At 31.2% G+C, this 16,212-nt stretch overlaps 1 protein-coding gene across 1 annotated transcript in view; it reads right to left on the bottom strand.

The window, feature by feature from the left end:
* The window catches only part of LOC146996233 (venom protease-like), a 74,086-nt gene that overhangs the window by 26,187 nt on the left and 31,687 nt on the right, over positions 1-16,212 (bottom strand). The window contains exon 6 of the mRNA XM_085821393.1: positions 3,317-3,566. Coding sequence (XP_085677519.1) covers positions 3,317-3,566 — 250 coding nt within the window. The remainder of the gene's footprint in view (positions 1-3,316; positions 3,567-16,212) is intronic.

Consider the following 16,212-nt stretch of genomic DNA (forward strand, 5'->3'; position numbering starts at 1 on the left):
CATTGTAGAGACATTAGGTTATTTGGAGGCAGAAAAGATGCAAAATGAGCAATCGTCTTCACCGGAAATCGAACCACGAACCTCTGGAATACCGGCTCAACGTGCCTAACCACTACAGGCACGCTAGGAAATGCGGGAGAAATACCTTATGCTATCTTTTTCAATCGGTAGCTTAAATTGGACCACCCTAAGTAAAAATCCGGTAATATTTGTATTGAGGGAAAAGACTTTGATTAGCCACTCCCTGTCTTCTGCTTAAGCTGCCCTCAAAATTAAGTTTAAAGCAACGGTCTAAGTAAAAGTGTACTAAATACGTTTAGCTGTCTAAGTAAAAGATTCCCAGTATCGATCAGACTTTCTAACTATTTCCACGAGAGCTTATTTTCTGGCATATTATGTAGATTTGCCCCTTTCCCTGCTTTTCTAAGCCCAAATGGGCGTCAGCCCAGAGGGGCTATTAATCTCGAAACGCCATTTTGCTTCGAATCACTTTTCAGATTGTTACCAAATATTATCGCCCTGTATTATATTTAAAGAAATTAAATAATGAAGAATCTGCATGAATGTATGTTTCTCGCGTTGTGAAAAAACAACGATATCTAGAGCCATCAAATTTTGAATAACGTAGACCTTCAACCAAACATGGGCAACTGGAAGTCCAAATCTGGAGTTCTGAATTTGTTTTACTATCTGTTTCATGTTTATTAAACTTCAAAGAAGTTTTGATTAAGGAACTCAATTATTTTAAGGCGAGAAGGCGAGCCGTAGCAACGCGCTATACGGAATAAAATATTTTTAACTGCAACGCGCGAGACTGTCTATCGGAAATTTTAAAGATATACTGTTTTTAAATATTTTTAGCCCAATGTGGCGTCAGCCCAAATGTTCTTGAAACCTGTATATGTCTGTAAATGAAAAAAATGCCTGTTTGGACAAAATATAAAATCTGAAAACTTTCAGGTTTACCCCCTTTTTTTGTCTAATACTCATTTATGTATTATCGATATGTCCATTGAAGAATTTATAGAAATCAATGCCACAGAGGTATTTGTGTAGGGGTATACTATGACCACCTCATGAATTTGCTTTTTCTTGAAACACAATTCGTTTACTCAGTGAGTATCTGGGAAGTCATTTTCTAAGACAGCCAAACACACTTCTTACTACTGAGCCCTTTGACCATCAGTATGGATAAGTCGTGAAAAAGCTGCAGACATTCTGAATGACATACAAGTTCGTCTGAGCTCGCCAATTTTTATAGCCTTTGGAGAACGTTGCATTGAGTTTCATTATGCAAGAATACCGACTGTTTCAAATTTCTATAGCTTACCTACTCAAATGTCCAATAGAACTTAATTCAAAACAGCTAAAGAACGCTAATCCTCGAATTCACTACAATCAACAAGAGCAGTTTTCTAAACAACAACAAACTAAGCAACTATTACAAACTGAGATGTTTTCCTCCTTTTATAAGATTTTAAAATCACGCGCTAGAATTTTCCAGTACTTTCTCGAAATCAAAAAGAGATATTTATTTATTTAATGCACGCGCTCTTGTATTTTCAATTTTCCGGCTTAGCTTTCTTTTAATATTCGTCACGCGCTGCACTGCGTGAGAAATAAAACTATTTAATTTATAGTTGAACTAACATTAGCTTTTTAAATACCAAATTCGTAACAGTGTAATTCTAGGCCACACATCGCACAAGTCATTCAAGTCTGCCTCGACAATGTTGGAATTTTTTACCGATAACCCGATTTGCCTACATTTTTTCGGATAAAATGTGTTGCACTGATGATAGACAGTGCCTGCAGACATCTTAGAATGGCTTCTGAGTTACTGCATCTTACAACCTATACCCATACAGACTGAGTAAAATCCATTTCATTCCAAATAATAACATATACTGTGCTGAATAAGTTGTATCCGAAGTAAAGATGGCACTACGGCATATTATTTCTACAACATTCTAATTATTTTATACGAAAACATTTCCGCATTGTCTTTTTTCCTATCCCCTTCCCTTTCCTTTGTCAAAAATAAGAATGTCAATAAAAATTGTGAAAATTTTTTCCTTTGTGTTTTTACGACTTACTGATAATTTTGCCGTGTATTTCTGATAGTACTTATAATGGGGGTACTGCATTACCCATAATTAATACATCTTTATAAAGGCTTGATTTTGAAAGTACAAAAGGACATTATCACGGAAATGTTTCGAAAAATTCTTCAATAGGCACTTAAATTCAAATGCTTCAAGAGCAAATCAGAATTTCGCTAGATTTGCCAGATTCTCAAATTTTGGCACTTAGGCGAAAGCATTAGTTTCTAAGGTTGATTAACGTAAATAGGCAACATTCTAGGTTATACTTCAGATATAAACAATTTTATTGATGTTCGTATAGGATTTCATGCACAGTACCTAGAATCCATGTGAACTATTAAGTAAATAAATATTTAAAAAACATAAAAGTCTGAAAGCTTTCAGATTTTGCATTACGCCCAAAGGGCCGTTTTTTTAACGTTTTGTGTGTTACCTTTATTTACCAAATATCATGTTCTTCGCACTTAAACCATAAAATTCAGTTCAACAGCAATGTCACAAATTAATTTTAAAATGAGCATATATTTAGAATTTCCGATACACAGTCACGCGCGCTGGAGATAAAAATGTTTTTTTTTATACAGTGTTGTCATTGCTCGCTTTGAAAATTTGGAATTTCTTAATAAAAAGTTCGTTAAAGTTTTACAAAATGTGAAATAATAATAAAACGAATTCCAAATTTGGGTTTCCAGATGCCCATATTCGGGTGGAAACATACGTTTAGTTAAGATTTGATGAATCTAGGTACCGAGGTTTTATCACAGTATGAGAAATATTGATACATGCATGCAGATTCTTCATTATTTAATTTCTTTCAACATAATACAGGGCTCTAATATTTGGTGTCAACATTTTGAAAAGTGTACAGACATTTATAATGAATCAACGCAAAATGCCAAAACGAAATTAATAGCCCTTCTGGGCTAACGCCGTTTGGAATAATAATGAATGATTTATTTAAATTATTATATAATGAATTTTTTAATTAATTATTATTAATTAATTAGATAAGGAATTATTAAAATAAATAAAAGCAAATTATTGTTGATAAATTGAAATAGAAATATCAGAAATACACAAAACCAGTATCTGAAACATATATGAAATAAAGCAAAAATAAATATAAATATAATATGCAGAAATATGGATAATAAATACAGATAAATAATATGCAGAATAATGGACATGTTAGAAATTTAAGTCTGCTTAACTAAAGATGTCATTCCCCATCCAGTAACGGTCGTCATGTTGAGGTGTGTATCTTGCAGATCAGGTGGAGGCAAACACACGGGACGGACTTCTCTGCTTAATATAACTTTTCTCTTGAGACGTAGCAGAGCAATATCGTTATCATATGTTTTTGCATCATACTTGGGATGCATCAGAATGCTGCAGATGGGAGTTTCTTCTCCATCATTTGCAGTGTGGACTCCAACCAAACTCCATAGCTCTTCTGGATCTCTAGAAATACATTGAGAACATAACTAATAATATATACTATTAGATGAAAACATATCAAAGAATTGATTTTTCTTATAAATAAGAGTTCGTTTCGATAATTCAACAGATATGAAGATCGCTTTAAACGAGAAACCTTTTGAATCGTAAATACACATACAACAATTCTTTTGAAAACAATATTTGAACATACCTAGTATACCTAGTAAGCTATACATTGTACTGTATTTTGAAGTAATTGACAAAACAGACAATCTTCTTATTAGAACATAAATTTTATTTCTAGTTCACGGAGAAACAATTTCTCACGTTGCTGAGCAACGGTTACATAATGCGAATATGGCGATATACGGAGGGTGGATAGCTTTGGAATGGTTTGCCCCTTTAAAGTAAGCTTCAGGGATATACATAATGTGTCTCTTCGGTCTGACGGAGCCACATTTGCCCCGGGGAATCTTTACTTCTTCTCCTTAGAGATTCTTTGGCCAGTAGTTCTCGAGTAAACTCCTCATCATAACCGGGACTTTCAGTAATCAATTTATGCAACTGAGCAATCTTAAATTCAGTTTTCACAGTTAAACCTAACTCTTCTGCTAGTACTTTTAAATCCTGATTTTTACTCCTTGATAAGAATGACATGTTGACACAAGTTACCTTTAATAGGCTTTCTTTTTAAATTGAATCTAAAAGATCGTACTTGTATTAAAAAAATGTATAGCTGAATTTCTCAAATACGAAATTCACACTAACCAATTGGAGAGAATTATTTAAACAACTTTGCCAGGTTGTCACAAAATAATATAATATTACGTCTGGTTGACGTTTTAACTCACTATTCACAAGCCTCGTTAGCTATAACTATATAAACACCTTTGCCAGTTAGGCAATACAATGGATATTTACCCACGTATGTTTGACGATTTTACTATCTATCTCCACGGCTGGTTGGCGATAACAAAAGCAATTTTTGCTATTTTGGTAGTACACTTTTTACAGTATACAATCTGCAATACGTCGGGACGACGTTACTATCTACCCCACGCCTAGATGGCGAGAACTAAGAAACGACTTTTGTCAATTCTGCAGTATAATCAAATCACTCTACGCCAGTTTGACGTTATTACTTATCTTCAGGCGCCTGCTTGGCAACAAATTCAAAAACTCAGCTAGCAGTTCTTTTTTTTTTTTTTTTTATAAATGTCGCGATGGCTTACACATATCATTTATCAACATAAAAATTCAATACAAATAAAAGTAAAACATAAATAATAATTTCAAAATACTTCTTTACCACAAATATCAATTATAAATTTAAGCTGAATATTTTTAGTGTCAGTTATTTTAAACAAAATCTTACACGATAAACTATAATTCTGAAACAAAGTATTAAAATTCAATAAAAGCTTTTTAAGAAACCAAAAGTTAATCTTATCTTCGAAGATCAGCAGTATCCTGTTTTGACAGTTCTTTGCTTGGACGCAAGTTACAGAACCACAGAAGATAACATTTGAATGATCCGCTTCAAAATCTGGCTGTAAAACCGCAGACTTCTGAGATCCGTTTCTCCTTTAAATGAACAAACTCGGCAATTGATACTAGCAAACTTGTTCTCAAAATTTCAGTAATTTCCTGGGATTAGGAGACCAGCACCATCGAAATTAATAATTACACTCATAATTTCCAGTATCTCGGTGGAACCTCCAATTAATTAAGACTAATGTATTTTGCAGTAATTGACAAAACAGGCAATCTTCTTATTAGAACATAAATTTTATTTCTAGGTACTACTTTGGTAGACGGTTGCACGGATTTTTGGCGATTTACGCAATTGCTGGCGCGATTTTTACATTCTTCAGTAATCTTGAAAAACGCTGTTTTTACGCATAGTAAAGTATTCGAAACTTAAAAAATAATAAATATCGTTAAAAGTAATGGATTAATTTTTTGTTGAAAATGTCGTTTTTTAAGATGGCAGGCAAGTGTAAACAAATACATTTACTATAAGTATAAAATACTTATTATTACTTTCATATTATTTAGGTTATTATTACTTTCATATAGCGAAAAAGAGAATAAAAACACCGCTATAAAAACATTGTGTCAACGTTAATTAGATTAGAATATTACTGAAATTGAACATCGAATTAAAAACCATCATACCAACATTTAAAAGAATTAGAATATTATTAAATTCAAATATTTTAAAATACGTTATATAGAATATAATTAACATTAAGACATATGTGACAATAATTATCTCAGCAATTTTTGAAAATAGTGTATTAATTTTTTTCAACAAAAATTGAAGTATACAATTATAAAATAAAAGAAAAATGTGTACTTACATTTTTTTTTGAGTCATTTAACCTGTTGTTTATTGATAAGTACCACAAAAAAAAATCGGAATCATAATTGAATCGGCTCTTTTAACCATCTTCATCTGTGATCCATATTTCTCGCACTTCATTGAAGAAGCAATGAGCGTGGTTTCCTCCAAAAATTTTAAATAAATTTCCTCTGACGCTATTAACAATTTATAAATAAATCTTTGATTAGGAAAGACAGGTTCGCCAAAATAAGGTCTCAAAGGGCAATTGTTTTATTCCATTACCAATAATTCTTGGTAATTACCAATAACAACATTCATCTTCGAAACGGAGATATCCATTCCATTTGAAATCTGAGGAATTCGAAGAGATGAATAATAAAATTTTAAAATGGCGCGGTAATGCACAAACATTCAGTAACCAATCAGGGAGCTGATTACATCAGGCATAGAATTAAAATTATTTAAATAAACATTTATAATAAAATCATTTTTAAAACAAATGCAAAATTAAATTGTATTTTAATATTTAACAGCCGTAAATAATGTTTAAAACATTAGCTTAAATTTATAGATATTAATAAAACCAATTACTTTTTAAGTAAGGTGACGTTATTGATTACATTATCCACAACATAAAATTACATAAAATATTATAAACAGCAAAATTTTTATTTCAAATAAAAATGCAAAATTAAATTGATTTTTAATATTTAGAAACCATAAATAATATTTAAAACACGGAATTTATGCATAATAAAACGCACTATTTTTACTTCCTTGTACGAAGTAAAAAGGAAATATTGTAATCGCGAAAAGTTTCAGGCAGCATATTTCAACGAAAATATCCATTTTGACCGCTATCGAATGCAATTTAACGATGTTTTTGCGTACGTACGTACGTATCTCGCATAACTCAAAAACGAGTAGCCTCAGAACGTTGAAATTTTGTATATAGGACTACAGTAAAAGATAGATGTGCACCTCGTATTTTGGTTCCAATCGGCCGCTCCAAATGTATATAAATATATTTATATATATATCCACTCTGTTACACGGCTCAGTGATCTCAGTTTCTTTACTCTTATATGTTTGTAAATTGTACATTTTTTGCTTTAAAAATGATTGAATTATGTTGTTCTTATCTTCCGGTTAAGGTTTTTATGCCTTTACTAAATCTGTATGCAATATTTTTAGAATTATCAACAACTTTAAAGTACTCTTTAAAGTACTTTAAAGTTGTTTAAACATTTTAAACAAACTTTAACTTTTAATTTAATTTTAAAATAATTTAATTTTAAAATAATTAAATTAATTTAATTTTAAAATAATAATTAAATTTTAATTTAATTTTAAAATAATAATTAAATTTTAATTTAATTTTAAACAATCTTTTAAACAAACTTTAACTTTTAAAGCTGTTTAAACATAAACTTTAAAGTTGTTGCTTACATTTGAAACAGCAGATTAGTGGATTTGTTGCCAATCTAGAGAAACTTAGCTTCGCAACAACAAAGATAACGCCTTCATTTATTATTGCCAATTAAATGATGCTTAATCCTTTCTGGAAATTTTTCGAGGAAATAAGTGTTTAAGATTTACTTCGTAATTTTTAGTATATATATATTTTGAGTTTATATGTATTTTTGCCTTCTCGTAAAGTGAGAACTGAATTAATTGAATGAGAAATACTCAATCGTCTGTGAAAAACTGTTTCTTTTTTGTTTTGTTTGCTTAATTTCTTTTATACATCATTCTAGCTTTATTATAGTATTTGAATAGAACATGTGGCAACGATTAGATAATTCTATTCTTTTGATGATAAAAATTTTGTGCATTATGAGTTATATTGTGAACGAAATATAATACTGTTAAGTGAATCTAGCGCCAGAGTGTCGCTATGGTAAACAAATACTAGAGTGAATTTTAAAGAATGCATTTATTCTATTGTGGTTTATGCGCTGTCGACGAAGTACATTTAATTCAATCCAATAAGTTTAAATGAAATTCAAGAAAAAATGCGTATAATTTAATATTCCGTACAAAGAAGTCATGTGGTGTAGACATCAGATTTTTTTAATAAAATGACGACAAAGTATCGGTTAGTATAAATAACTTATCCAGCAATGGGTTTACCATAAGTTGCATTACTCGCCAAAAGAAAAATCGCCAAAAAATCTCCAAAATCCGTGCAACCCTCTACCAAAATAGCACCTATTTCTAGTTTACAGAGATAGATAATTTGAAGAAAATCTTTAGTGGCAAAACTTTCATACTGCTACTAGCTGGTAAAAACTTCAGAATTCTAATTTTTTAAAACAATTTCTCACATTGCTGAGCAACGGTTACATAATACGAATATGGCGTTGCCACTTCAACAATAAATATAGTTATTTATTAAATAACAAGATATTACAATATATATGCATATAAACTTCAATAGGCACTTAAAATTCAAATTTTCAATTAAAATTAAAATTAAATTGAAATCAATACATGGCAATTTTAATAATTGCAACCGTAGAAAAAGGTCTAACATTATAGCTAAACATAATCAAAATTGAACAAAGTTTGACCTTTTTCCACGGTTTAATGATTATTAGGGAATTCTCATGTTTTGATTCCAGTTTAATTATATATGTAAGGTATAAGAAAATACGATTGCTGCTTTAAAAATAATTCACGACCTCAAAATTACGACATTAGATTTGGTGCTCTCCCCTAAATTCATCTGTTCTCCCAAATTCTAGATTTTTCTATGTTTTAATGCAGATACCTCTTGTCCAATCAAATTAATTGTAAACCAAAACTTTCTCTAACTCGAACTGAAACTATCAACTTCCTTCCTTCTTTCTTTGAACGTATGCGTTCTCTTTCGCATAAGCTCTCCTGCTGGCAAGACGCTTCTCATCCATGCTACTGCCGCTTACTTGCTTAAGATGACGTCTTAATTTAAAAATGCAACTTATTGTATTCTACTCTAATTAAGAAATATTTTGTCTGCAAAAGGATGATTTGATATAACTAAAAAAATAAAGATTGTTATTCTTCAAGCTCAGTTGTGCTAAATGCGTCCTCATGCTTTTCCGCTCGGCCCTACCTTCAAGCTACTACGGTCTTCTCAGCCATCTACGCAATATCGTGAGGTGTTAAAAGTTCCAGTGCTTTCATCTACGCATTTTAAATTACTACACACTTACACACACATAGTATATATATAGGAAATATTATGAGCACATGGAAAAGCCGGAGCAGTGTCGATGCGTGCTTAGATCCATATTGAAGAAGAATTTTGATTGCGTAGTATCTAAGGAACTTGACAGTCGAAGCAGTTTTAATTCCATTTTTATTTGCAATTGAAATTTGTGGCCACAATCACTTGGCACTCTAGTCGTGCTTTTCCACAGAAGATTTACATTTTTGATATTGTTGAGATAGAAAGCAAGCCAGCGAAATTACATATCAGCACAGTAGAGAGTAAAACTGAAGTGTGTAGTTATGCAAGATCGAAGCATGCGAAGAGAAAAGTTTTGGTTTGCAGTTTGGTGATTGGTCCGGAGGCATCTGTATTAAGGGTTACGTAAGATTACATGATTAATTTGAATGACGCAGTTTAGACTAAAGCGCTATTTTTAGGACAGATAGATGAAGTTCCCAAACGAAATAGAAAATAAAAGAGGTTATAGTGAATTAAATTATTTAGAAGTTTGCTTTCTTATTTTTTATCTTACATATATATATACATATACGTCTATATATATATATAATGTTGTATGATCTTAAATTCATTTAGTGCGAAAACAAGTTATTCTACTACTTGCGCAATTGCCGCAAAGTAAGTTAATAATAATTTATTTACTAAATAATATTTATTATATTATCCCCTAAGATTAATTATAGAATTATTTGAAAAGAGTGAATCCATGCTTAGTAAGTTCTATTTCGAAAGATGTTTTTAAGTAACTTGAATGTAAATTGTTAAAAATGTTTAACGGGGACTGAAATTAAATCATGAATAACAAAATTTCAATTGTAAAGGAATAAATTAAATGCAAGTAATCATAGTCATTGATCGGAAATTAGTTGACTTTTCAAGGGGAACAAACCAACTCCCGTTCCATGAACAATAATTAAGAAATAAATACCAAGATGTTTCGTCCTTTACTCGAGCAATAAGGCGATGTCAAACCGGCAATTCAAGTCAGACCAAACATTTGCGTGAATAGAAGGGATTAAGAACCAATGCAGAGATCCAAAGAACTCATTCCGATTAAGCAGTTTAGCTAATTCAATTTTGAGTGAAAAGCATTTTCTGCAGTAAAATTGATATCGCTCGAGTACCCGTCCCCCGACACCCTCGTGTTTATACATTTTAGTTCAATATTATTTGTAAAAATTATCTACAACGCGAAATTTTGCTCCTTATTAAAATTCTCAAAAATAATCTTATACCCAATCAATTTATTAACCATTGCCTTAAAAGAGCAGGCGTTAAATACTCAATCTAAATCATTTAACTGATAGGGATATGATAATTTGTTCCTAAACCTGAGAAGGCGGTATAAGTTGGATGACTATCAGTTGAAGGATTTGTACATAGTGTAATTACTAAGCTGTACATAATGTAAAAAGCTAATTGTCTTCAGACTTATGCTGTTACTAAAAAATGGGCCTATTTCCTAATCTTTTAGTCTGCCAAATAGCTCTTTGACAGTGAAAATTCCTTTTTTTCCTTTCTTAAATTCTTAATCGTTACGACACGACAATTAGCAAGAAATGAATTAATTTCCATTCACTAGTATTTTCAAAAAAATTTTAACAGACGGTTTCACTCAAATAAGAGCTCCACAGCATATGTCCCTCAAGAATTCCTAGTCCCTCCCACTACCATAAATTACTTCACACAAGTCTTACCGACTGGTATAATTCAAAGCCCCCGCTGCCGCTAAAGAATTTTTTGAAACACACCCTTCTGAGTCAGACGCGAAGAGAACACTTTGGCCACTCCCAACTAGAAAGAACATAAGTTAATTAATGCTTTTTCTGGCCTTTATATCTTCATGTACATTCACTTTTCTTATTATATACTTATTATATCTTTTTATTTTTTGATTTGTTTTTACAAAGATTGCATTATTTTTCTTATATTTTGTAATTTTCTAATGTTTATTTCAACTACTTTGAATTCTATTTCATAATGCCAATTTCCAATTCTTAATTTTTACAAATAGTTTTGAATTAAAATGCATAAACTTGAAGGTGTCGGGGGATGGTTACTCGAGCGATATCAATTTTCTTCAGAAATTGCTTTTCACTCAAAACTGAATTAGCTAAAATGCTTAACCGGAATGAGTTCTTTGGATCTCTGCATTGGTTCTTAATCCCTTCTATACACGGAAATGTTGTTTGGCCTGACTTGAATTGCCGGTTTGACGTCGCGTTATTGATCGAGTAAAGGACGAAACATCTTGGTATTTATTTCTTAATTATTGTTCATGGAACGGGAGTTGGTTTGTTCCCCTTGAAAAGTCAACTAATTTCCGATCAATTACTTGCATTTAATTTATTCCTTTACAATTGAAATTTTGATATTCATGATTTAATTTCAGTCCCCGTTAAACATTTTTAACAATTTACATTCAAGTTACTTAAAAACATTTTTCGAAATAGAACTTACTAAGTATGAGTTCACTCTTTTCAGATAATTCTATTATTAATCTTAGGAGATAATATAATTAATATTATTTAGTAAATAAATTATATATATATATGTATGTATGTATATATGTATGTATATAGAAAGAAAGAAATTTAGAACCAAATTTCAGACTAAATTTGCAATTTTTAAATAAAAGTTTTAAGAAATTGCCATAATTTTATTAAATTTTTTTATCTAATTGCTTTAAATTACCATTAGGAAATTTTTAGGCTCCTCAGAAATTAGTTTAAAATTACTAAAAAACTGACCACCATTTAAGTCTCCTGCAATTTAAAAAATATTTTAAATATTTAGAATTTGTATATTTATTATAACGTTCTTTTCTGCTTTTCCTTATTCTATTTTCTTCATTTTTATTTTAATTTGTTCAACATTTTAATTGTAATTTTTTAATTTCGAAGTGTTAAATGCTTTTACACATAGGAATAATTCTTCGGTTTCATTGACTTTTCTAAGTGTAACTAAGTTTTCGAATGAAAAATTTGTCTTTGAATTTCAAAATTCTTTGCTTTCTAGCATTATTCACCTTTGGAAGATGGCTAGTTCAAATACGGTTTTTGGTCGGAACTGGCAACCCTTCGCCTCTCAGATTCTAACGGTCTTTTAATTATTTTACACTGGTGTTTGATTTAAGGTTCTTGCAAAGTTTTGTGTTAAGATTATTTTGAATTTTCAAAGATTTTTCAACTGTTGAATTTCATTTTATTTCTATATTTTGGGAAGTTTTCATTTTTATTAAAGATTCTTTTTAGATTATTAAAATCTTTTTAAATTGGAAGATGTTTTAATTACTTTACTTAGTATTTTTGCCATTTCGCTTTCACTGGTGTTTGATAAGAGTTTCTAGCAATGTTCTGTGTTAGAGATTATTTTGAAACTTCAAAGATTTTTTTCACTATAGGATTTTAATTTCTTCTACATTTTTAGGGTAAGTTTTCATTTTTATTAAAGATTCTTTTTAGATTACAAAAATCGTTTCAAATTGGAAGTTATTTGTAATGATTTTACTTTGTATATTTGTCATTTTCCTTAGCTTCGAAGATGAACAGGATTTTCGGGTGAACTAATAAGATTAAAAAATATATTGAAATGGTTTATCATCTTATTCTGGATATAGAAAAGCAAGGATATTGTTTTAGAAGGGGAACTGTAATTAAGTTCGAGATACCTCCTCCTGACGACGTTAAGTCGAAGTTGATTGCATTCCTCGTCTTTCTTGTTCTTTGGTTTTTCTTGGGATGCTCTATTTTAATTTACTGTATTACATTTTAAAATATTCTTATTCTAATTTATAGCATTTTATGAAGTTCATTTGAATTTCAAATTTGGGCTTTGTGAAAAATTGTTTCTAAATTTTTTTCTTTATATACTTATCAATTTTCAGCGTCATAATGTGCTATTTCTCTCTATATATGTGTGTGTCTATCTATCCATCTACATACAGAGAGAGGATACAGAGATATATATTTACAGAGAGAGAAATAAATAGATAGATAGATAGATCTAGGTATATAGATATATCATGTTAATATATATATATATTAGCGTGCTATATATATATATATTATACAAAAAGAAACATAATAATAAGCTAAAAATTAAAAAACAAAAATTTTAAACCCGTCCTGCGCTAAAGCTGCAGATTTGAAGTAAAAATAAACTTAAAGCATCTAACGTTAAAATTAAATCGGAATCAAAGCAAGGCAATTCCTCAACATTAATAACTTCAAAAGGTGCGTAAGAGGTTTAACACAATATCTAAAAACATATCAAAATTAAAATAAGATTTCATTAGTAAAATAAACTTGAAAACTAAAAATGAGAAAAGAAAAATACACATTTATCTTTCGAGTTTGTTCTACTTATATATGTGTTATAAAACTGCTCCATTATTGTAATAAGACTGGACTCTTATTGTATAAGATGACTTGATGAAATAAAATTGCCATGAATTGTCGGTGGTTCTCGACATTATAATTTGAAGAAATTTTATTGCGTAGTTAGCACAATGGATGCATAAACCAAAAACGTTTGCAGATCTGCCCTAAATTCCAAATATAATTTTATTCTTGGATAATGCCCATTATAACTGTGAGTAGGCTATGCACCCTTCCCAATTTTGTACAGATTACATCTCCTTAAAATAAGGAAAAATTAGAGAAGTGAAGTCTGCGTAGATAGCGGGAAGGCGACACAAACGTCTAGAAGCAGAAGGGAAGGGCGAAGAGAGAAAAAGAGTTGGAACTTTGGAGTGCATTCCATTCCATTTACCGCTGTTATACTGGGCCTAGCCTGCGTGAATTTGCAGGCTTTTTGCCAGTTGTCTTCTAATATGGCATCCTGGAAGTAAAAATATCAGTAAAGGTGACACAAAAACAAGATGTGAAAAATAAAGGGAAAGGTGGCACTTTGCCACTGCAGAATTTTACGTCGTGGGGTGGTGTAATAAATAATTCAAATACAAGATGAGTTCACAAACATTAATAAGATACAAAGATAATTTCAATTAGCAAAAACATAGTTCCTCAGATGAGAGTTCCGATAATTGAGTCTTGATTAAATATGAAAAAGGTATTTACAATATTTACATAGAGAATAAAATTCCAGTAGTTGACCATGTCATGTGATGGCCGAGAGTACGTGCCATTGGCTAAGGCAGAAAACGTATAAAAACATATTTTTAAAATTTACCTGCCTTGTAGAATTATGAAAACTTATTTTTCTCATAATGGTAATAGTCCTGGTAAGAGAATACCACGAAAAGTTTACAGAAAAAGTTCGTAAAAGTGCTGTGATAACCAAAATTCATGAGCAGTGGGCGGAGCTTAGCAGTTAAATTTCACCATTCGTAGGAGTGCCCAGATGACAGTAATATGCACATGAAAATGAGTTTTAAATAAAAAGTAGGGTTCAAAAACACTTCCTTGTGGAATTCCGCTTTTGATATATTTCTTCGTAGAATAAGTGTTATTAATTTTTACTTGAAAGGTACGGTTTCTCAGATAACGTTTTAGAAGTTTAATGAAGTTAATTGGCAGATGAGCAAGGTGTAGCTTGTAAATTAAACCATCATGCCACACCTTGTCAAATGCTTTTTTCTAAATCCAAAAAAAAACAACTTGTAATTGTATTCTTTTTAACAAATGAATCAGCGATATACTCTGTTACATTAAGCAGTTGATGAACAGTACTGTGTCCAGTTCTGAAGCCGAATTGTTCACTATTTATGATATTTTTATCTTCAAGGTGCTTTGTAAGTCTTCTTTGTATGACCCTTTCGAAAACTTTGCCCAGCCCAGGAAGCAGACTAATTGGACGATATGAATTAAGCTCTCTTGGATTTTTCCCCGGTTCAAGGAAAGTAACAATATTTGCATTTTTCCCACGGAGTGGCGACGCAATTAAGCTTTTACCAAATTCCATTTCAGATCACATGACAATTTAATGTATAGGTGTTGGGTTTTGATTTCATCGGTAAGTGCGCAATGCATATTAAGTGACGGATCTTTTCCGTTTAGTTAGAAAATTATTGCTCTCTTATTTTTACAGAGATACAGAGCTGGTGGGTTTTTCTTTTCTTTTTTTTTTTTTACACAATATTTAAATGTTAGTGGAATTTTCAGAATAGTTAATTTTTAAATTTCGGCAGAAAACTCTCTCCTTTCATTCACAGATTTTGCTTGTCGAATATATGCTCATAAATGAAAATATTATAACCAGTTTTCCAGCATCGATTCGACTTATCTCGGACAGGAAACCCATTTCCATGAATGTTGGCATTAAAATTGTTATAAAATGGAAAATGTCACTTATGAGATATGCCCTAAATAGACAAAATGATGTTTATGAGTTCAACGGATGAATATTTTTATTTATTTACTAAATCTGCGATATTTTAATCGCAATGATATGATCTAACCCACATAGCACAAAAGCATCCTTGGGATATCCCAAGGATGTTGCTCGCGGGATATGCGCACATTCTTAGGACATCCCGGAATATCCCGCGAACCTCCTAAACACCTCCTCCCGAGTGCTTAATGTCACATCCAGGGATATCCTCAGGACATCCTAACCAAGTCCCATCGACAGCGTGCGGGATGTTATTAGGATATGAACTCCTACTTACTACATCCTCAGGACATCCCACAAACCTCCTAAGCACATCCCATTATATACTAAAAACATCCTATCTATGTCCCATCGACAGCATATGGGAGGTTATTAGGATTTAAAGTCCTACTTACTACATCCTCAGGACATCCCGTAATATCCCAATTTCCTCCTAAACTCATCCTCCTGAGCGCTTAATGTCACATCCCAGTATATCCTTAGGACATCCTATCTACGTCTCACCGACAGCGTATGGGATGTTATCAGGATTTGAAACACTAGTTACAATATCCCTTTAACCTCTTAAATACATACTCTCAACTGCTTAGTGTCACATCCCAGTATATATACAGAGGAAAATTCCAGTGAAAGTATGTGAAGGTGTGATGATCTAAAACCTACTTTTTTTACACAGATAGTCTCAAATCCTTTTCCTATGGTTGCTATGGAAAAATCAGAAATGTTGAAAATATTTATACAACTTATTTTGT

This window comes from Stegodyphus dumicola, chromosome 7 (genome assembly GCF_044657685.1).
Source record: "Stegodyphus dumicola isolate Sdum_Otavi_A_Nest chromosome 7, ASM4465768v1".
NCBI classification, from domain to species: Eukaryota; Metazoa; Arthropoda; class Arachnida; order Araneae; family Eresidae; genus Stegodyphus; species Stegodyphus dumicola.